Source organism: Ammospiza nelsoni, chromosome 30 (genome assembly GCF_027579445.1).
Source record: "Ammospiza nelsoni isolate bAmmNel1 chromosome 30, bAmmNel1.pri, whole genome shotgun sequence".
NCBI classification, from domain to species: domain Eukaryota; kingdom Metazoa; phylum Chordata; class Aves; order Passeriformes; family Passerellidae; genus Ammospiza; species Ammospiza nelsoni.
The window spans coordinates 4,464,167-4,486,983 of NC_080662.1; the positions used below are offsets into that span (position 1 = coordinate 4,464,167).

The 22,817-nt window shown below is 51.3% G+C and overlaps 1 protein-coding gene across 1 annotated transcript in view; it reads left to right on the forward strand.

The window, feature by feature from the left end:
- The window catches only part of PEBP4 (phosphatidylethanolamine binding protein 4), a 96,000-nt gene that overhangs the window by 29,958 nt on the left and 43,225 nt on the right, over positions 1-22,817 (forward strand). The window contains exon 4 of the mRNA XM_059490914.1: positions 17,352-17,450. Coding sequence (XP_059346897.1) covers positions 17,352-17,450 — 99 coding nt within the window. The remainder of the gene's footprint in view (positions 1-17,351; positions 17,451-22,817) is intronic.

Genomic DNA, 22,817 nt, shown 5'->3' on the forward strand with positions numbered 1-22,817 from the left:
TTTTGTGCTCAGGGCAAGGATCCATGGCTTTTCTGTGTAAGGCCAGTGGCTGATCCGTGGGGATCTTGCTCCATCCTGGGAGCTCTTCTAACCCATTCTAATGCAAATGTGCATTAGCTGATAATCGGAATGTTGAGTGGATTATTTCACCCCCAGACGAGCTGCTGCAAGGCACTTTTTTTTTTCCTTTTTAATATATTAAACCAAAAGAGAGAAAAAAAAAATCCAAACTAATCCACCCAGCCACAAAGAAACCCAATTTGGGATTAGGATTGATCCCTGGGGATCTGGACAGGAATCAGGATCTCTCTTTTTCCCTCTCGAGGCCATAAATAAATGAAGAGCCACGACCTGGTGGCACCCTCTAACAGCTTTATGGCGTGTGCACCGTAATTGCACCAGCAAACATTTGTGTTGTAATTAAAGCCAGGAGCCACCAAACCATGAGAAATCAATTAAAAGGAATCCTGCCTGTGGGAGCAGCATCCCAGCCCTCCTGCCTGTCCTGCTAACATGCTGCTTCATCCTTTCTCTCCCCACCCCAAAATAATCCCACTGGATGGGTTGGTCGCCCTAAATGTGGATTTTTCCTCCCCATCTCCTGGATGCTGGAGCATCCCTGCCCTGTGGTGTCCCAGCCTCGTTGCTGGTGTTGATTTTGGTGGATTTTGGGAGTGGAGGCGTTGCCCTGGGTGTGTCCCAATGTCCACATGAGATTTTTTGGGAGCAGCCACATGTTGGATGGTTGGGTAAAGATGCAGGGCTTAGGTCCAGCCAGGAGAAACGAGCAGGAAATGGGCATTTTTTTCCAGCAGGGTTTGAATTTTGGGGTATAAACAGGGAAGGGAGACCAGCTCTTAGGAAGAGGCCCCTGCCATGAGATCTCAGTAAAATATATTTAGGGATAATGGGAGAAATCCATTATCACACAATTCCACACCCATCTATCCCCAGAAGGGTCTTTAGGGTTTTTTAGGGTTTGGGTATAAATAGGGAAGGGAGATCAACTCTTAGGAAGAGGACTCTGCCATGAGATCTCAGTAAAAAGTATTTAGGGATCATAGGAGAAATCTATACCCATCTATCCCCAGAAAGGGCTTTGGAGTTTTTTAGAGTTTGAGTATTAAGAGGGAAGGGAGATCAGCTCTTAGGAAAAGGACTCTGCCATGAAATCTCAGTAAAAAAATGTTCAGGAATAATGGGAGAAATCTGTACCCATCTATCCCCAGAAAGGGCTTTGGGGTTTTGGGGGTTTAGTATAAAAAGGGAAGGGAGATCAGCCCTTAGAAACAGGACCCTGCCATGACATCTATTAAAAATTATTTAGGGATAATGGGAGAAATCTGCACCCATCTATCCCCAGAAAGGGCTTTGGGGTTTTTTGGGGTTTAGTAAAAAAAGGGAAGGGCCATCCCACTGCAGGAATCTTGGAATGCTGCTCCAACCCCTCAGCATCCTCCCCAAACCCCCCCTCACCCCAGGAGCAGCTTTTGGCTGAACCCATCATCCCAAAAAGCGAGATTTGGCTGAAAACTTCCATCCCCCCCATCCTGGGACACTCCACCCACAGAGATCCGACTCCCCCCGTGCTCCAGGAGCCTGGAGGAAGGAGCTGAATCCACCAAAACAAACCCTTTCCCTGCACGTGTGGCTGCTTCCCCCGGGAGAGGCTGAGAGAGAGACTGAAGCGCGTGTGACAGATGTTAATCGCATCATTTAATGCACTCCTGGAAGGCACTCGGATACAGGGATGGGGAGGAGCAGCAGAATGGAGCATTGTCTCCCACTTTCTGCAGCATCCCCCGGGAATGGATAACCCCAGGATGCACAGCTCACCCAGGGGAGTGAGGGAGGGGGGAGTGGCAGCGAGGAAATTCGGAGTTTTCTGGTGGATGTGCCCGTTTTGGTGCAACAGAGTGGTAAAAAAAGGCAGAGAAATCTGTTTTATTTGGTTTCCAAAGGGCTGTTTGGGGGAAAAGTGGAGAGGGTGAAATAGGGAGGGTGGCATCACTTCTGATCCACAGCCTGGGCCAAACATGAATACAGGAGAGGGAAAAATGGGGATTCAGGGATCGTGGCTGGCCCACACGTGAGCATCCCTGAGAAAACAGGGGATGCAGGAGAGGGGAAATAGGGATGGAGGGATCACACCTGATCCACACCTGAACGTCCCTGGAGCAAGCAGGGAATGCAGGAGAAGGGAAATAAGGATGGAGGGATCACTTCTGATCCACACCTGAACGTCCCTAGAGAAAACAGGGGACACGGGAGAGGGGAAATAGGCACGGTGCTATCACACCTGACCCATACCTGAACTTCCCAGGAGCAAACAGGGAATGTAGAAGGGAAAATAAGAATCACTTCTTATCCACTCCTGGGCATCCCTGGAGCAAGCAGGGAACACAGGAGAGGGGAAATAGGGATGGAGGGATCACACCTGAACATCCCTGGAGCAAGCAGGGAGTGCAGGAGAGGGGAAATAGGGATGGTGAGATCACTTCTGATCCATAGCCTGGGCCAAACATGGGTACAGGAGAGGGGAAAATAATGATGGAGGGATCTCACCTGACCTGCAAACAGGGAATACAAGAGAGGAGGAAAGAGGGATGGTGGGATCATTCCTGATCCACACCTGAACATCCCTGGGGCAAGCAGGGAATACAGGAGAGGGGAAAATAATGATGGAGAGATCTCACCTGACCCACACCTGAACATCCCTGGAGTAAACAGGGAGAAGGGAAAATAAGGATTGCACCTGATCCACACCTGAACATCCTTGGGGTACACAGGGAATACAGGAGAGGAGGAAATAGGGGTGGAGGGATCACAGCTGATCCACACCTGGGCATCCCTGGAGCAAACAGGGAATATAGGAGAAGGGAAAATAAGGATCACTTCTGATCCACTCCTGGGCATCCCTGGAGTACACAAGGAATACAGGAGAGGGGAAATAGGGATGGAGGGATCACACCTGATCCACACCTGAGCATCCCTGGACTAGAATTAGATACAGGAGAGGGAGAAATAGGGGTGGTGGGATCATGTCTGATCCACACCTGAGCAGCTCTAGACCAAACATGGATACAGGAAAAAGGAAATAGGGATGGAGGGATCGTACCTGATCCACACCTGAGCCTCCCTGGACTAGAATTGGATACAGGAGAGGGGGAAATAGGGATGGAGGGATCAGATATGATCTACACCTGAGCATCTCTAGACCAAACACGGATACAGGAGAAGGGAAACAGGGATAGTGGGATCATGTCTGATCCACACCTGAGCATCTCTAGACCAAACACGGATACAGGAGAAGGGGAAATAGGGATGGAGGGTTCAGATCTGATCCACACATGAGCATCTCTAGACCAAACACAGATACAGGAGAAGGGAAATAGGGATGGAGGGATCGTGTCTGATCCACACCTGAGCATCCCTGTACAGAATGAGAGATACAAGAAGGAGAATTACTGTGGAAGGATCATTCCTGATGCACACCTGAGCATCCCTGGAGCAAACACCTCCTGCTTGGCCTGGGGAATGCTGAAACCTCACCCGATATCCATTGTGGGTGGGTTGGAGAGGGGAATTGCATTTCCAAGGCAGGAGCAGCATCCCATGGGCTGCAAGCCTGATTGAACTCCCCCTTGGTGACCCGGGAAGGTAATTGAGGCTCAGGGGAGCCGGGGCAGCCGGCACCCCCTGGAAATCAGCACCTCCAGGCACCCCCCTGAGCCGGGCAGCAATTGAGGCCAGCCGACTTCAAGGTGCCTAAAAGTAATCAACTTATTGCCTAATAGATTTCTCAGTCATGAATTCCCCGTGCTCCAGATGCCCCCCAATCAGAGCAATTACGGATTTAAATGGAGCTGGAATCCGTGGTGCAGAAAATGCCCGTTTTAGCGGGAGATTGGCCAGAGGTGAGGGACCTGTAACACCCCTGGTAATGAAAGCTCTTCACAGCTTGCCGTGTTCCACCCGGGAATAATTGCTGCAGCCTGTGATACGGATCCGGCTGCGTTAATGATGCCCTGCTCCTTTTCACAGGACTCATTTCAGCTTCCCCCCCCTTTTTTTTTTTTGTTTTGTTTTGTTGGATTTTTTGGGTGTTTTTTTTGTTTTTTTTTTTTTTTTTTTTTTTTTTTTTTTTTCCCCGGATTTCAAAGCGCCGAGGCGTGGTGGGAATTAACGCGTTAACGCTGTTGTGGGGCTCGGGGTGATTCCAAATGTTGTTCCCGGGATCCATTAACAAAGTGCCGGGGATCGGGGAAAGGGTGGCTGGAGGGGAATGGAATGTGACACGGATGTCATCTGTCTGTCCATCCCAGCTGGAATTTATTCGCCGTGACAGGATGGATTAATCAGAATAAAACATACATCAGGAATTAAAAAAAAAAAAAAAAATTAAAAAAAAATTGGATTGGAAATAAAACTCCCATTAACTTCCAAATGAAAACCACATCCAAGGGAGACAGTTGGCTTCTCCTCTGAGTTTATTATTAAATATTTTACCAGGGAGGGAAGTTCTGAGCTGAGCATCTTTTCCCTCCTGTTCCTGGCAAGAGCAGTTTGTGTGGAGGGAGGGTGAGCTCTTGGTTGTTTTCCCGAAGCTCTTTCTGGGGGTAACTGGGTGTAGATTTCTCCCATTATTCCCACATTTAAACAGCTTTTTAATGAGATCCTAAGGCAGGGTCCTATTCCTAAGCAATATTGGGAATATACCTTCCAATATATCTCTATTTATCTGGAATATAATCTATATTTCCATGCAGCACATATACAGAATAAGTGAACATTATATAGATAATACATAGAGAATATTCAGAGAATATAGAGAGAATATCGTCTATATTTCCATGTAGAATATATTTTTAAATTCTGGAAATATCTATTAAAAGATATAAATATACCTATTATAGATGGAAATGTAGATATAATATTTATTCCAAATATATATTATATAGCATATAGCATATATTATATAGCATATATTATATATTATGTACAATGTATTATATATTATATGTGATATATGATATAAAATATATAATATTTTATATATACATAATATTATATATTTTATGTATATTCTTATGTATATGCATAATATATAACATATAACATATAGCATATAACATATAATATATAATGTATAATATATAATATATAATATATAATATATAATATATAATATATAATATATAATATATAATATATAATATGTAATATAATGTATTAACCATTATACACTATTATATAAAATATATTATATATAATATTATATATTTTATCTGTTTTATAAGTTATTTTATTTGGTGCTTAGGGGTGGGAGAAGGGCCCTGTCTGTTCTTTTGGTCACTCACAACTCAGCAGCAGCAAACTCCAAGCGCTGGGAGGGGGTTCCAGCAGGTAAATGATGTCGTGGGCGGGTCGGTGCCGCATCCCCAGGGATGGAGCCGGACCGAGCAGCTCCGGCCGCTCCTGAAACTCTTTAATTTCCCCCCAAATGGAACGGAGATGTGTTTTTTCCCTCTGTATCTTTGCTCCCAAGGGGCTCCGGGATTAATTTCCCGGGGTGACCCTGGGGGCCGCAGCCGCCTGACCCTGCCCGAGGGGCCGCGGGGAGCGGGGGGACCCGCGGCCGCTGATGGGGAGCGGGGGGCGCTCCCAAAATGGCATTTCCACCTCATCCAACCCCGGATTCAATTACGGGCCCCGGCAGCGCCGTCCCCGGGGACAGCAGGGTCACCGTCCCCCCGCCAGCCCGGGACCCCCGGTGGCCTCGGGGGCGGCCTCGGGTCCCTGCGGAGGGGTCGGGATGTGCTGGGGAATGAGAATGAGCAGGGGGTTGTGATGTTGTGAGGTCCCCAGGACCAGGTGAGAGACGATAATTTGACTTCATGCTCTCAGAAGGCTGATTTATTATTTTATTTCATTATTTCATTTAATATTTTATTATTTTATTTCATTATATATTATATATTATATATTATATATTATATATTATATATTATATATTGTATATTGTATATTGTATATTATATATTTCATGATATACTATACATATTTCATTATATTATTATATTATATATTTTATTGTTATATATTACATTATATATTATTATATTATTATAATATATTATATGTATTATATGATATTATTAAAGGAAATGGTATACCAAAACTACACTAAAGAAAGAGAAAGGAAACATCAGAAGGCTAGAAAATAACAAATAATAAAAACCCGTGACTGACCAGCGTCTCAGCGCAGCTGGACTGCGTTTGGTCATTAAGTTAAAACAATTCACATGCTGGGTGAAAAATTCCCCAAATCACATTCAGGAAGTTGAAGCTTCCCGTTTTCCCAGGAGAAGAAATCCTGGTGAAGGGATTTTTCATAAAATATCACAGTGACAGGGGATTGTAGGAATGGGAATTTATCCCTGTAAGGAATCAGGTCATGGGTTTTCTCTTGGAGCAGAACTGGGGTTTGGTGGCCGTGGTGCCCTGAGGATGGTCCCGTGTCCCCATCTCCACACAGAGCCATGGGGGCCTCTCCATGTCTGGGTGATTTTAAGGCTGATCCCAGTGGAGGAGGGGATGGGAGAGAGACTGGGGAAAGCCAGGGAGGCTCCTCTGGGTGCTGCTGTGAGATCCCTCACAAAGAGCACAGGAACATCTGCAGGCACAGTGGCCACGTTCCTGATGTGGGCCATGCTCAGGGCACCTGCATTTCCCCCAGCCAGGTCTGTCCTCATTCCCAGATCCTCCTCCCTCAGAAATATGGAATGGTTGAGGTTGGAAAAGCCCTCCAAGGTCGTTGAGTCCAACCTGTGCCCAGTCCCCACCCTGTCACTGAGTGCCACCTTCAGGTGACCCCTCCAGGGATTGGCACTCCAACCCTCCCTGGGCAGTTCCTGAGCCCCCTTTCCATGGGGAAATTCCTGCTGTGCCCACCCTGAGCCTGCCCTGAGCCCCCTTTCCATGGGGAAATTCCTGCTGTGCCCACCCTGAGCCTGCCCTGAGCCTCCTTTCCATGGGGAAATTCCTGCTGTGCCCACCCTGAGCTGCCCTGAGCCCCCTTTCCATGGGGAAATTCCTGCTGTGCCCACCCTGAGCTGCCCTGAGCCCCCTTTCCATGGGGAAATTCCTGCTGTGCCCACCCTGAGCTGCCCTGAGCCCCCTTTCCATGGGGAAATTCCTGCTGTGCCCACCCTGAGCTGCCCTGAGCCCCCTTTCCATGGGGAAATTCCTGCTGTGCCCACCCTGAGCTGCCCTGAGCCCCCTTTCCATGGGGAAATTCCTGCTGTGCCCACCCTGAGCTGCCCTGAGCCCCCTTTCCATGGGGAAATTCCTGCTGTGCCCACCCTGAGCCTGCCCTGAGCCCCCTTTCCATGGGGAAATTCCTGCTGTGCCCACCCTGAGCTGCCCTGAGCCCCCTTTCCATGGGGAAATTCCTGCTGTGCCCACCCTGAGGTGCCCTGGCCCAGCCTGAGGCCGTTCCCTCTGCTCCTGTCCCTGTGCCCTCCTGGCAGGAGCTGGGCAGAGCCACAAGGGCCCCCTGAGCCTCCTTTGCTCCAGGCTGAGCCCCTGCCCAGCTCCCTCAGCCTCTCCTGGGGCTCCAGACCCTTCCCCAGCTCCATTTTTCTGTTTGGGACAGTTTGGGACACTGCGCTGGGTGTTTGGCACCATCCACAGCCTCGATCCCAGCCAGGATTGTGACACTGGGATAATTCCACTTGTGCTGGAGCCTGTGAAAATGCTCTTTCTTTTCACAGAGCAGAATCTAATCCAGAAGAGAGGAAAACACTCATTATTTAATTTTCCTCAGTATTTTTGTGTGCTCATGGGATTTTAATGGTATTAATTATTATTTAATTTGCACTTTGGCAATTCATTTGTGCTGAGCTATTCTGGTATTTGAGAGCCAGCGATGCTCAATCCCTTTTGCATCTCCATTCATGCTGCTGCTCTCCAGCCCTTCTTCCCTGGTATCAATGCCTCCCTCAATCCCATCCACCTTCCTTCCAAGAACTCATCCTGTCCCATCCAAAGCATCTCCCCATTGTCCACCTCCCCCTTTATTTGATTTTCTTTATGATCTCCAGCTACCAGACCCCAGCTGGGAAAATCTGAGCAAGGATCATCAGTTTGGAGTCACAGCATGGAGGAGCTGGTTCCTCCTGGGTGTTCCTGGTGCAGAACCCCATCCATGGGGCCAACACCCTGCTGTCTCCATGGAAACATCCCTCTAACCCCTCTTAAGCATCCCTAAATCTCCATCCCTTCACTTCATGTGAGGATCCATCTCTCAATTCCCCTCTCTCCATCTCCACACATTCCAAAACATTCTTCCACCCACATTCCACAACATTCTTCCATTCCATTCTTCCACTAACAGCATCCTTCCAGCCCTCCATCCCCATGAGAGAATCCTTCCATCTCCTCCATTCCTGTCCCTCCAGCTCCTCACCAGCATCACTCCATGTCCACAGAAGAATTCCTCCATCTCCGTTAAGCATTCCTCCATTCCCATCCCTCCATCTCCATGCGAGGATTTCTCCGTTTTTATCCCTCCATCTCCATTGAGCACTCCTCCATTTTTATCCCTCCATCTCCATGTGAGGATTCCTCCATTCCCATCCCTCCATCTCCATGTGAACATTCCTCCATTTCCTCCATCTCCATGTGAGATTCCTCCATCTCCATCCCTCCATCTCCATGTGAGATTCCTCCACTCCCATCCCTCCATCTCCATGTGAGATTCCTCCACTCCCCTCCCTCCATCTCCATGTGAGATTACTCCATTCCCATCCCTCCATCTCCATGTGAGATTCCTCCACTCCCCTCCCTCCATCTCCATGTGAGATTACTCCATTCCCATCCCTCAATGTGAGGATTTCTCCATCCCTCCAGCTCCACAGGAGCATCCCTTCATCTCCATGCAAGCACTCCTCCTTTTCCATATGAACATCCTTTCATCTTCTCCATTTCCATGTTTACATCTATTCATCCCAGGTGAGGCTCCCTCCATTATTCCCCTCCATCCCCTCCATTCCTCTCCATTCCCATCCATTCCCCTCCATTCTCATCCTTCCCGCTCCACAGGAGCATCCCTTCACCCCAATGCCCCCATTTCTGTGTGAGCATCCTTTGATCCCATATGAAAATCTCTCATCCCCATCTCCATCTCTCCATTTCCGTGTGCCCATCCCTCCACTCCATTCCATCCTCCCTCCACTGCATTCCAGCCTCCCTTCATCCCATTCCAACCTCCCTCCATCTCATTCCAGCCTCTCAATTCTATTCCAGCCTCCCTCTATCCCATTCCAGCCTCCTTCCATCCCATTCCAGCCTCTCTCCATCCCATTCCATCTTCTCTCCATCCCATTCCAACCTCCCTCCATCTCATTCCAGCCTCCCTCATCCCATTCCAGCCCCCTCCATCCTCATCCTCACATTTCCAAGCCAGCCTCCTTCCATCCCATTCCATTCTCTCTCCATCCCATTCTAACCTCCCTCCATCCCATTCCAGCCCCTCTCCATCCCATTCCATCTTCTCTCCATCCCATTCCAACCTCCCTCCATCTCATTCCAGCCTCTCAATTCTATTCCAGCCTCCCTCCATCCCATTCCAGCCTCCTTCCATCCCATTCCAGCCTCTCTCCATCCCATTCCAGCCTCCTTCCATCCCATTCCATCTTCTCTCCATCCCATTCCAGCCTCCCTCACCCCATTCCAGCCCTCTCCATCCTCATCCTCACATTTCCAGTTCAGCATTCCTTTATCCCATTCCAACCTCCCTCCATCCCATTCCAGCCTCCCTCATCCCATTCCAGCCCCCCTCCATCCTCATCCTCACATTTCCAAGCCAGCCTCCCTCTATCCCGTTCCATCCTCTCTCCATCCCATTCTAACCTCCCTCCATCCCATTCCACCCCATTCCAGCCTCCTCCACCCCATTCCAGCCTCCTCCACCCCATTCCAGCCCCTCTCCATCCTCATCCTCACATTTCCAAGCCAGCCTCCTTCCATCCCACTCCATTCTCTCTCCATCCCATTCCGTTCTCTCTCCATCCCATTCTAACCTCCCTCCATCCCATTCCACCCCATTCCAGCCTCCTCCATCCCATTCCAGCCCCTCTCCATCCTCATCCTCACATTTCCAAGCCAGCATCCCTCCATCCCACCGAGCCTCCCTCCATCCCCCTCCATCCCCGCCACTTCCCCAGATAATGAGAGCGAGTTTAAAAAACTTAAAGCCTCTTCCTGCCCGCGGTGAGTGACACAAATGGAGTTCATATTTAATCATCTGTTAACTCGTTGTCTATTATAGCTCTTTAATAGCACCAGAGATATTCTTAATGAAGCATGATTTAAGGTATTTACAGCTCTAGGACCGACAGACATCACTCACAGTGTGCAGGTAATGAGGCGTAAAACAGCTCTGGAAACCGTAAAAATGGGAGAGAGAGAGCGAGGAGGGAGAGAAAGCAGGCGAGGAGTTCGGAGCTGAATTGTTCCAGGGTTTGTTTTAAAATGTTTAGGCATTTAAAGTCATTTCAGCTTCGCCGAGGTGTCTGGTAGCGCCGAGTTCAGCAATTCCCAGCGCTGAGAGCCCCTGCCTTGCCAGGAGGGGTCTGGTCCCCCCGATGCTCCCGAGCTATCTCAGAAATCATGGGAGGGAGCAGGGAAAAAGCTTTTGAGGGTCCCCAAGGGCCTTGTGGGTGCATGGGAGCAAAGCCTGGAATTTCTGGGTGCAGTTTCCCCTTGGTGGCACAGCTCACTGAGGGCACACCATGACCCTTCCCATTGCTGGCCTGCAAATGCCACCCCTGTGCAACGCTTTTATTTCCTTATTTTTTTCCCCCAGAAAAAAAAAAAAAAAAAAAATTAAAAAACCCATCAGAACCCAAGCCAAGTTTTGCAAAATAATTTGTGACGGAGGTGCCATTCTGCATCAAAATATTGTGTAGAAAATGTCAAATGTCACCAATCCATGTGTCCCGCCGCGTGATAGTAATTGGGCTGGAAGGCTGCGCTCTGCCACGGCGGCCGCTGGCCGCCTCCTCCTCCTCCTCCTCCTCACTCTGGGCTCGGGAGATGTGTCGCTTCCCGAGTCCGTCCCGGCTGCTCCGGCCGCGCTGTCCCCAGCCCGGGGACGAGTGCGTGGTGCTCATTAGGCTGCAGTGGTGACAAACAGCTCCCGGGGAAAAGGGGGGCAGCTGCAGCGGGCTGGAGCGGTTCTGGGGGTGTTGGTTCCCTCCTGGATTTGGGATGTGCGGCCCCATTCCCTGGTGTTTCCCCTTTTGAGGGTTTTGGTGGAATCGCCTCGATTTGGGGAAGCCAAAGCAGAGTGGGGTCTCTGATTTGAGGAATCGCAGCCTGTTGCTCCCCTCCCTCCCCAAAAGTGCTCCAGAGGCACCATCACCTGCATTTCCAGCACCACGGACCCTTTGGAATATTTATCCCACTTTCTGCCTGGTTGTGTTGGGTGTGTAGCACCCCCACTGCTGCTTTATTGCTGCTATGAGGGAAAACAAACTGTTCTTTCAGAGCAAATAATCCATTCCTTAAAGCATCCCAAGCCCTTAATCTGGGAACAGACCTTTCACACACACTCCTTAACCACCCTGGATGAATCAATCCTCATTAGGACATTAGGCTGCATAAATATTTGGCCGGTGAGGGAGCCCCAAGGGAGAGCAGAGGGATGGGGAGAGCTGCAGTTGGAAATTCAATGAAGTTCCCTTGGGCAGTGGGAGCCAGGCCTGGGAGAGTTGGGTCAAACCTTCAGCAGGTGCCACTTGTCCCCTTGGGCAAGTCCTGCGGAGCAGGGTTAATTTTGCTGACCTGGTTTGTTTTGCCCGTGGAAGTGGCGAGGTGCAGGTGGGAAGGGAGGAGGTGAAATCCTGCAGCTCCTTCCCCGAGCCACAGCACAACTCGGGCACAAACAATTTCTCTGCCGCCAAGGAAGGAGCTGGAATTTGTCTCTGGCGAGGCAGCAGCAGCAGAATTGCGAAGCTGGTGCCTGTTATAGAAACTTTTTAGTACTGGGGACAAGCCAAGAAAAAAGCCCAGATTGATCTCAAATCTCAGCTGGTGCTGGCGGCGCTTCCACCTCAACTCCTGCTCTGGTGGGACGTGAGCTGGACCCTCCAAGCATCCCCTGAGGAGAGCTGGGATGTTTCCCAGAGATCTGGGTGCTCTTCCCAGCTCCCTGCCCAGCTCTGGAAAGTGATTTTGGGATAGATTGAGGCTTTTTTGTTTGTAATTGTGTAAACCCAGCTCTTCCCTGGCTCCATCCCCCTGTCCCATCTCCACACCAGTGGGACCAGCCTGGATCATCTCATGCCATCAAAATCCTCCCCAGCAGGATAATCCAGGCTTGGGCAATGCCAGGCTGCAGCTCCCAGGGAGGTGAAAGGTTTTTGGCTCAGATACCGTCACAACCTGTCCGTGATTTCCATGATTTCCTTCAGCACCCAGGGAAATTCCTTAGGAGCTGTCAAGGTGGCAATGGGGCAGCTGGAAATTTCACCTCATCCCTCGAGAGGTGAGGGGCTGGTGCAGGGAACATCCTGTGCTGTGGGTGGGGTGAGCTGGGAGGATCCAGACTGGATCCATCCAAACCTGTTCATTCCCATGGTGGGAAGCAGGCGCTGGGGCTTGGCCCAGTTTTGGGATGGAATTCCTACAGCAAAGCTTGGGCACCATCCATCTCCCCTCCACAGAATAAAGACCATTTAAATCCATTTTATCCCTGGATAAAGCGATGCCAACGGGATGGTCACACCACCCCAGCCACCCCTGGGCTCACCCAGCTCCATGCCCAGCCCAAGTTGGGGATCCCTGGCAGGGCAGAGCTGAAAACACCCGAGCCCTGCATGTGTGCTGCTTCCATGTGCGCTGGTTTCCAAGGAAACCGCTCGCTCTACATGTGTGTCACTTAACACCCTATTTGCTTTCATTTGGATAAGTCTTTAATTCCTGAGCAGCCCCGGCTCGGCGGGATCTGTTGAGCTCCGTGTGTATCCTCAGCGCACAAAATCCCTCTCCTGCCTCTTGGAAAAGTCGCTGCCTGCTCGGAGCGACTTCCCTAAACCTGTGCCTAATTGGAGCAGCTAATGCTTTCTGCAGGAAGAACTGGGTATTTTGCTGCTGCTTCCCCCTCTAGAAACAATTAGCAGGGAAATGCAGGGCTCTTGTCACCTGCCACCAGCTCTGCTGCTCCAGCTTGGTGGCAGGTGGAGGAGCAGGGTGAGGACGCTCCTTCCCAGGGCTGTGGGGGCAAGGCTGGGTGCTGCAGGTGTGGGTTTGAGTGCTTGGGAAGGCAGCAGCTCCTGTCAGTGGTTAAATGTTGGTTTTAAAGTGTCCTGGGGTGGGGAGGAAGGGAAGGGTGGCCATGGAAGGGTGACCCAGTTGGTGTCACACATCAGCCAGGAGAAGAGAAGGATCCAGGAGAGCTCAGAGCCCCTTCCAGAGCCTGAAGGGGCTCCAGGAGAGCTGGAGAGGGGACTGGGGACAAGGATGGAGGGACAGGACACAGGGAATGGCTTCAAACAGGGAAAAGTGAGATTGGGGTGGGATTTTTGGAAGGGGCTGGGATGGAATTCCCAGGGAAGCTGTGGCTGCTCCATCCCTGGAAGCGCCCAAGGCCAGCTTGGAGCACCCTGGGACAGTGGAAGGTGTCCCTGCACATGGCAGGGGGTGGAAAAAGATGAGTTTAACGCTCCCTTCCCACCCAAACCAGAGGCCTCCGAAGACACAGAAATCCGAAAGAAAGGATTTCTGTGGAGAAATGTCTGCGTCAGGGGTGGGATTTTTGGAAGGCATGACCGTGAGGAGGGGCTGGGATGGAATTCCCAGAGCAGCTGTGGCTGCCCCTGGATCCCTGGAAGTGCACGAAGGACAAGAGAAAGCTCCAGGGACACCTCAGAGCCTCAGAAGGGGCTCCAGGAGAGCTGGAGAGGTGCTGGGGACAAGGATGGAGGGACAGGACACAGGGAATGGCTCCCACTGCTAGAGAGATGGGATATTGGGAAGGAATTCCTGGCTAGGAGGATGGGAAAGGGCTGGGATGGAATCCCCAGAGCAGCTGAAGCTGCGCCTGGATCCCTGGAAGCGTCCAAGGCCAGGTTGGCCTGGGACAGTGAAAGGTGTCCCTGCCCAGGGGATGGAACTGGATGGAATTCAAGTTCTCTTCCCATGACATTCCATTCTCTTCCCCAAACCATTCCATGATCTCATCACACTGATAGGACACGCTGGGTGCTGCTCTCCAGCAGCTCCTCCACGGCTTGGGCCAAGCAGGAATGAGCAACAAAGCTTTGGGGCTGTTTTTCTCCCCCAAATTGTCATTCAAAGCGGCTTTTTCTTCCCTCTCGCCCTTCCTCCCTTCCCTTTGCACAGCGAGATGCCTCCTGTTCCTGTGCACCGGAGGAATTTTCTGATCTAAAGCCACTTTCCTCCTCTCCCAAAATCCCTGGGGGTGGCTCATGCTTGTAAAGCCGAGCAGCTCCCGTCTGCAGCCCTGACAGCAGCTAATGCTGTTAGCCCGTGTAGAGGAGGGATTTCAGCATCAAAAACCCCCAAAATCGCCACACTCGGGCTGCTCTGCTGCTTGCCAGCAGTCCAAAACCATCCCCCCGTGTTTGGGGTGCCCGGCATGGCCCTGGGATGTCACACAGGGGGTTTTGGGGTGGCTTTGGGGGCTGCTGCAGCCTCGGGAGTGGCGCAGGATGAGCAGCCTGGATTAACTCAGCTCGGGGAGGGCTTTGCTATCTTTAGGTGGAAGGTGAGGGATTGTGGCTCTTAGGGTGGCCGGCAGGTGAGGAGAGAGAAAAATCCCCCTGGGGCCAGCCCTGCTCAGGGCTCTGACCCCAGCTCCTGTCCCCAGCGGGGTCTGCCCTGCCGGCCCCGGCCGCGTGCGCCGTCACCTTTCTAGGCCACAATCTGTCCCCAATTCCAAGCCTGCTGTTAGCTTCACTTGCACTCTATTCTCGTGTTTGCTGTTATTTTTTAACACTTTTTTTTTTTTCTCCTCCCCGTTTTTTTTCCTTTTTTTTAATAATTTTTTTTTTTTTTTTTTTTTTTTTTTGCATAAAAACACTATCCTCTCCCCAGAGCCTGCCTGGAGCGAAGGCATGGTCTGTACAACTGCAATTATTTCGAAGAACAGATGGAGTGAGGAGCAGAAAGTCTGTTAATAGTAATAGAAATGCTACATGTTAACCTGGACAGCACACGATGACAGTCCCATGACTACACGTTCTGTTCCCACCAGCTGGGCTCCGAGCGGAGCCGAGAGATTCAGAAACGCCGAGCTCGGCTCCGCACCCTCCCCAAAGTTAGAGCTCAAATTCCTTCACACTTCCAGCGTAGGGTTTTTGGGTTGTCGGGCTTCTTCTCCCCCTCCCCTCCTCCTCCTCCTTGCTATTAAGCGCTGATTTTGGCGCTGTTAAGGAATTTTGCTGCTTTTTTTTTGTTTTTTTTTTTTCCTTCTCAGCAGGCTGCAGCTGGGAGCGTGGTGGGGATGGTGGTGGCGGCTCAGCCTCGAGGTCCTGACCTTCAGCCTCACGTGGTGACACCAGCACAGCCCCTTTCCCATGCTCACATCTGCAGCCTTGGTGTAATTCCCTCACCTTGGATGATGCCAGGCTGGGGTTTGTGGATCAGGACAGCATCATTCCTGGGTGGGGCAGTTTGAGGGAGTTTGGGATTTTCTCTGTGACTGTTGCCAGCTAAATGGGTTGAAATCCTCATTTTCTGGTTAAAAATGGTGCTGTCTGTGGTCTTCAAGAGGTTTATATGAGATGTGTGGGATACCTCGAGGTCCTGACCTTCAGCCTCACGTGGTGACACCAGCACAGCCCCTTTCCCATGCTCACATCTGCAGCCTTGGTGTAATTCCCCCACCCTGGATGATGCCAGGCTGGGGTTTGTGGATCAGGACAGCATCGTTCCTGAGTGGGGCGGTTTGAGCGAGTTTGGGATTTTCTCTGCAACTGTTGCCAGCTAAATGGGTTGAAATGCTCGTTTTCTGGTTAAAAGCGGCGCTCCCTGTGGTCTTCAAGAGGTTTATATGAGATGTGTGGGATGCCAAGGGGTGCCTCGAGGTCCTGACCTTCAGCCTCACGTGGTGACACCAGCACAGCCCCTTTCCCATGCTCACATCTGCAGCCTTGGTGTAATTCCCCCACCTTGGATGATGCCAGGCTGGCATCTGTGGATCAGGGCGGTGGCACTTCTGGGTGGGGCAGTTTGAGGGAGTTTGGGATTTTCTCTGCGACTGTTGCCAGCTAAATGGGTTGAAATCTCCATTTTCTGGTTAAAAATGGTGCTGTCTGTGGTCTTCAAGAGGTTTATGAGACGTGTGGGATGCCAAGGGAGGGGGGCACAGGTTATGGCAACACCTCAGGGGGGTTTTGCCTCCTTACCCCAACCAGAGGTTGGGAAATGGTGCAAAAATATTGAGTCAGACCCAGGAACCTCACTGTGCAAATCCCTGCCAGGTCTCACAGGGCAGCCACAGAGCTCCAGCCAATTCCAGTGGGAATTGCAGCGCTAAATCCCAGGGCTGTTGGTGACAGCCCAGCCCCCGGGGCGGCTGGAGCCGAGCCTGGCTCCCTGACAGACGCACCTGGAGCTTTTATTCGGATATAGATCCCTTAATCTGCGTGCTTGGGGGATAATCTGGTGCCTGAGGTCCTGCCAAATCCCTGGAGATCAGCAGGTTTTCCTTTCAGAGGTCACTCGCAAGCCAGCTCCATCTCAGCAGACCAAAATATTCACGTGGGCTCCGTGCTGGTGGCACCTTTGGGTGCTGGGTACCCTCAGCGGCAGCCTGGGCTGGGCTGGGAGGGTTTCCTGGGGGTTAAACCAGTGTTATCCATAAATCCCAGCTCTCCTTGCCCAATTCCATCACCCAGGAGTGTTGCCTGACCCCCAGGTGCTGCTCGTTGCAGCATCTCAGGAACATCTTTTGGTTATTTTGGGATGTTTGGGGCAGAGTTTGGCTCCCCACAGCCACCCCCATGGAGGATGGGGTACCCAGCTTGTCCCCAACCAGCTCTGAATCCCCAAAATACCAGAGTGGCTGCAATCCTGTGCCTCAGTGGGATGTGGTGGGAAGCAGAGGGAATTCTCCTTTGGAGAAGTCAGAACCTACATTGTTCCTTTGGAAAGATTTGGGATTAAATCATCCCCAGGTGATTTTTTTCCTTCCCTGGAGCCCATTCCTTGCTCACCTCTGGGGTGATACCACCAGAGCTGGGGAAGAGTGGGAAAATGTGAATTTGGGGGCTTTTTGCTGTCACCCCATGACCACAGCATCCCCCTCTCCTCTCTTGCAGAACAAGAAATACGTCCTGGTGATGGTGGACCCCGATGCTCCCAACAGAGAGAACCCCCGGCTCCGCTTCTGGAGGCACTGGCTGGTCACCGACATCCAGGTGAGTCCACGGGGGTCATTCCCAACACCCAGGGAGGGCTGGGATCCCATGGGATGCAAAATCCTCCTGGGATCACTCCCAAGCATCCAGGGAGGGCTGGAATCCCATGGGATGCAAACTCCTCCTGGAGAAACCCCGGAGGGGAGGACGAGTGTTTGCCAGAGAAATGTAAATGGTGCTGGGCGTGTAGGTAGGGAAGTGCTTCCTCAGGCTATAAAGAGCCAGGCTGGTCCAAAAATATTGCTGCTTGGGTTTTTGGAGTTTTTTTCCCCCTCCTTCTCCTAAGGAAATGCTGGAAAAAAAAGCCCAAAAAACACTTTGCCAACTCCCCACCACCGGTTTTCTCTGCGGAGACAGCGCGTCCTTCCAAACAGCTCCTGCTGCTGGTTGAGTTTTGGGCTTTAAAAAGTGGGTTTGGTGAAAATCTCAGTTAGTTTTCTAGTTTTTGATTTTTTTTTTTTTTATTAAAAATGGTTTGAATTCAGTGAGAAAATGAGTTTGGGATGAATTGTGGCACTTCCCAGCGCTGTGTCCTTCTCCCTGTCCCAGTGTGTCATGGCTTTGCTCCCAGAAATATCTTGGAAAAGCAGTTTTTTCCCATTCCTGCTTGTTTTTATGTCTTCAAAAAATGAGATGTTGCAGCCCTAAATCAATCTAACTGATAATCTGGGTACTAAAGCCTAATTAAGATATCAATTAATTTGCAGAGTGCATTTAACAAGAAATATCACGTCGCTCTCCTCTATTATTCTCTGAAATTACTGCTGAGGGCTCTTTGTACAGATACCTTAATTAGACTTTTTATTGTTAATGGGCATATTAAGCAAATTAAAACAGGATATTAATACTTTCCATGAATTCCATAATTGGATGAAAAATAGGAAGCATCGGGAATAATTGCAGGAATTTGTGTACAGGGCTTGGGGGGTTTTTTTTCATGTTGTTTTGTGTTTTTATCCTTCACAGAAACCCTTCTGCAATTCTAACAACAGGGTCCTGAAAGTCTCTCATTAATTTTAATATTTACCAAACGCAAAGGAGCCCAAGCTCCTGTGTTTCCTTCTGTACACAGATCCTTCGGAGCCGTTCCCTCTTGCTAATTATTGTGGTTTTTCTCTTTTTTTTGGAGCGTAAAATCCTTTAAGCAAAGAAGGGAAATGTGGGATTCAAACCTCCAGCACAAATGGAAGGTGGGATTTTTTCCCCTGGCGTTTGGGTGATCTCTAAGGTCAATAATTCTGTGTTAGGCCATGAAAGAGGGCGGGAAAAAGGAGATTTTGGGGAGGGAAAAGGGTTTTTCCCTATCTGCCAGGGATGGGGTGGATCCAAGCCCCAACAATTCCTTAAGCTTTCTTATCACGAGATAAATACATTTATAAATATAAACACACATATCCGAGCAGGGATTTGGCCTCGGTGCTCTTGATGGTCCCTTCCAACGTGAGATATTCACTGACTCCATGCAATATTCTATATAAAACCTAGATATTGATATGATCCCTATAATGATGGGATAAATATATCCCCTCCATCTCCCGTGGGTGTGTGTATGTGTATCTCTCCTCTACACACACAGAAACGCTTATAAATCCCCCAAATCCCACAAATGCCCAATGAACCACCAAAAATCCTCCCCTATCCCATGAGGACACCGGGACCAAACCCCCTCAGCTCGGTGCCCGTGGCTGGGGGTGCAGTGGGGGGGTCCTGGCATGTCTGGGAGGAGTTTTCCCGATCCCCCAGCCCCAAATCCGGGTGCGGAGCCGGCGGGCTCAGCCACATGGTGTCTCGTTGAGATGCAGATCCTTGGGGGGATATGGAAGTCTTGGCTCCGAGGAGCTTCAGCTGACAGCCTTATTTGCACACTGGCTCTAAAATAACCGTGTAGGCTTTACATGACACCTTCTGTTGCTTTGGTGCAGAGAGGGGCTTGCAAGTGCCTTTCTCCGGGAGGGATGGGGCGGCCGGTGCCGTGCCGGGGGGCTGGAGGAGCCCCCGCGCCCGCCGGTGCCCCGCTGTCACCCCAGTATCACCTAGTGTCACCCCAGTATCACCTAGTGTCACCCCAGCGCCGCCCAGTGTCACCCCAACATTGCCCAGCATCACCCCAGTGTCACCCAGCGTGATCCCAGTATCACCCAGTGTCACCCCAGTGTCACTCAGCGTGATCCCAGTATCACCCAGTGTCACCGCAGCATTGCCCAGCGTCACCCCAGTGTCACTCAGCGTGATCCCAGTGTCACCCAGCGTCACCCCAGCATTGCCCAGCGTCACCCAGTGTCACCCCAGTGTTGCCCAGTGTCACCCCAGCGTTGCCCAGTGTCACCCCAGTATCACCCAGTGTCACTCAGCGTGATCCCAGTATCACGCAGTGTCACCCCACCGTCACCCAGTGTCACCCCAGCGTTGCCCAGTGTCACCCCAGTATCACCCAGTGTCACCCAGCATGACCCCAGTATCGCCCAGTGTCACCCCAGCGTTGCCCAGTGTCACCTCAGTATCACCCAGCGTCACCCCAGCGTCGCCCAGTGTCACCCCAGTGTCACCCAGCGTGATCCCAGTATCACCCAGTGTCACCCCAGTGTCACCCAGCGTCACCCCAGCGTCGCCCGGTGTCACCCTAGTGTCGCCAATGTCACCCCAGCGTTGCCCAGTGTCACCCCAGCGTCACCCAGTGTCACTCCAGGGTGCCCAGCAGTGCTTGGGTACCACTCCAGTATCCCCCAGTGTCACCCCAGTATCACCCAGTGTCATCTCAGTATTGCCCAGAGTGTTCGGTACCACCCCAGTATCACCCAGTAGTGCTTGGGTACCATCCCAGTATCACTCAGCATCACCCAGCAGTGATTGGTATCACTCCAGCATCACCCAGCGCCACTTCAGCATTGCCCAGCAGTGCTTGGGACTTCCCCAGTACCACCCCAGTATCACCCCAGTATCATCCAGCATCACTCCAGTATCACCCAGCAGTGCTTGGATACCACCCCAGTATCACTCCAGTGGTGCCCAGCACCATGAGGGTATCACCCCATCATCACCCAGCATTGCCCAACATCACTCCAGCACCACCCAGCATCCCTTGGGTATCAGCCCAGTATCACCCAGCATCATCTCAGCATCACCCAGCATCCCTTGGGTATCACCCCAGTATCACCCAGCATCATCTCAGCACCACCCAGCATCACTTGGGCATGCCCCCAGCATCACCCCAGCATCACCCAGCATCCCTTGGGTATCACCCCAGTATCACTCAGCATCATCTCAGCATCCCTTGGGTATCACCCCAGTATCACCCAGCATCACTAGGCCATCCCCCCAGTATCACCCCAGTATCACCCAGCATCACCTGGGTATTGCCCTGGCTTTGCCCCAGCATCCCCCAGGAATCACTTGGGTGTCACCCCAGCCTCCCCCCAGCATCACTTGGATATTGTACCAGCATCACCCCAGCATCCCTTGGGTATCAGCCCAGCATCCCTTGGATACCACCCCAGTGTCCCCTGGGTATCACCCAGCATCTCTTGGGTACCACTCCAGCATCCCTTGTGTACCACCCTGGCATCCTTTGGATACCACCCCAGCATCTCTTGGGTACCACTCCGGCATCTCTTGTGTATCAACCCAGCATCCCTTTGGTACCACCCTGGCATTCCTTGGGTGCCACCCCAGAATCTCTTGGGTGTCACCCCAGCATCCCTTGGATGTCACCCTGGCATCTCTTGGGTACCACCCTGGCATCCCTTGAGTACCACCCAGCATCCCTTGGGTATCACCCAGCATCCCTTGGGTACCACTCTGGCATCCCTTGGGTGTCACCCCAGCATCCCTTGGGTGTCACCCCAGCATCCCTTGGATACCACCCCAGCATCGCTTGGATTACTACCCCAGCATCCCTTGAGTACCACCCCAGCATCCCTTGGGTACCAGCCCAGCATCCCTTGAGTACCAGCCCAGCATCCCTTGAGTACCACCCCAGCACCCCTTGAGTACCACCCCAGCATCTCTTTGGTATCATCCCAGCATCTCTTGGGTGCTACCCCAGCATCCCTTGGATATCCCTCTGACATCCCTTGGGTACCACTCTGGCATCCCTTGGGTCCACCCCAGCATCTCTTGGGTACCACCCAGCATCCCTTGGGTGCCACCCCGGCATCCCTTGGGTGCCACCCTGGCATCCTTTGGGTACCACCTCACCATCCCTTGGGTGCCACCCCAGCCTCCCCCAGCATCCCTTGCGTATCGCCCTGGCATCCCTCTGGCATCACCCAGGCTTTGCCATCCCCCAGTTTGGAGGGAAGCAGCTCCAGCAGCACTAAATGCCACTCCTGGGTGCTGCAGTACTTTGGCACGCCACCAACTCCGGGGTTTGGCTCGGGATTTGCTCTCCCAGGTGGGTTTTTGGGATGGAACCATCCCATCCCCTGGGCGCCGCTCGCCGTTCCTTATCAGCCACTGCTCCGTCGCCGCTCCGATTGTCAAACACGAGAGATGCTTTCACTCCTATTCAAAATAATTTAAATAAAAATGTTGCTACAAAGTGGAATAATATCTTTTGATGAATGTTTTTAAAGCCCTTTAGGTTTTCATGGTAATTTGCAGTGTAAAATTATTTAGAGATAAGAGCCAAATTAGCTCTTATAGGCGGAGGTCGATATGTCCCGTTATCCATGGAAGCAGTGTTTAAATATAATCAGCCTTTACTCTAATGCAGCATAATTGTTCATTTGAAATAGCTTTTTTTTTCTCTCTCTTTTTTTTTTTTTACTCCATTCAATGAGTCATTAAAATATTCAAAGGATAATGCAGTGAATTGGAAATGAATTTATCACATTATCCTGTACATACTGTAGAGCATCAGGTAACCAGGCAGAGTCGGAACCGGTTTACAGCGAATCCCCGGTAAACAAGGTTTTCCATTTTGTATTCAGTGGGGAAAGAAAAAGAAGGGAGAAAATACTGCCCTTCAAATGGAAAGCTTTCCATCTTTATTCCCCCTCCTTGGGGAGGAGGAAGGGGGAGGGCGAGAGCAGCGAATTTGTACTCCACTAAAGCCTCGCCGCTTTAACTTTATTTTTATCAAAATATGTTTGTAACAGAAAGTCGTTATGGAAACGGGTTCTGCCAGCCGGGAGAAATCCTGCGCCAGGATGGAACCGAGCGGGACCCGCCGGGCTCTGCTGCCACCAGCACCGCCTGGAGCAGCCCTGCACCCTTCCCAGGGCAGGGCACTGGGGAAACTGAGGCACGGAGCTGCTCTGGGGTGGCACAGGGGAAGTGCACCCAATGGTTTTGATGGAGAACCATCCCCACCCATGGCTCATCCCGGCCTTCCCCACACTGTGGGTGCAGCTCCAGCCCCTCCTGCGG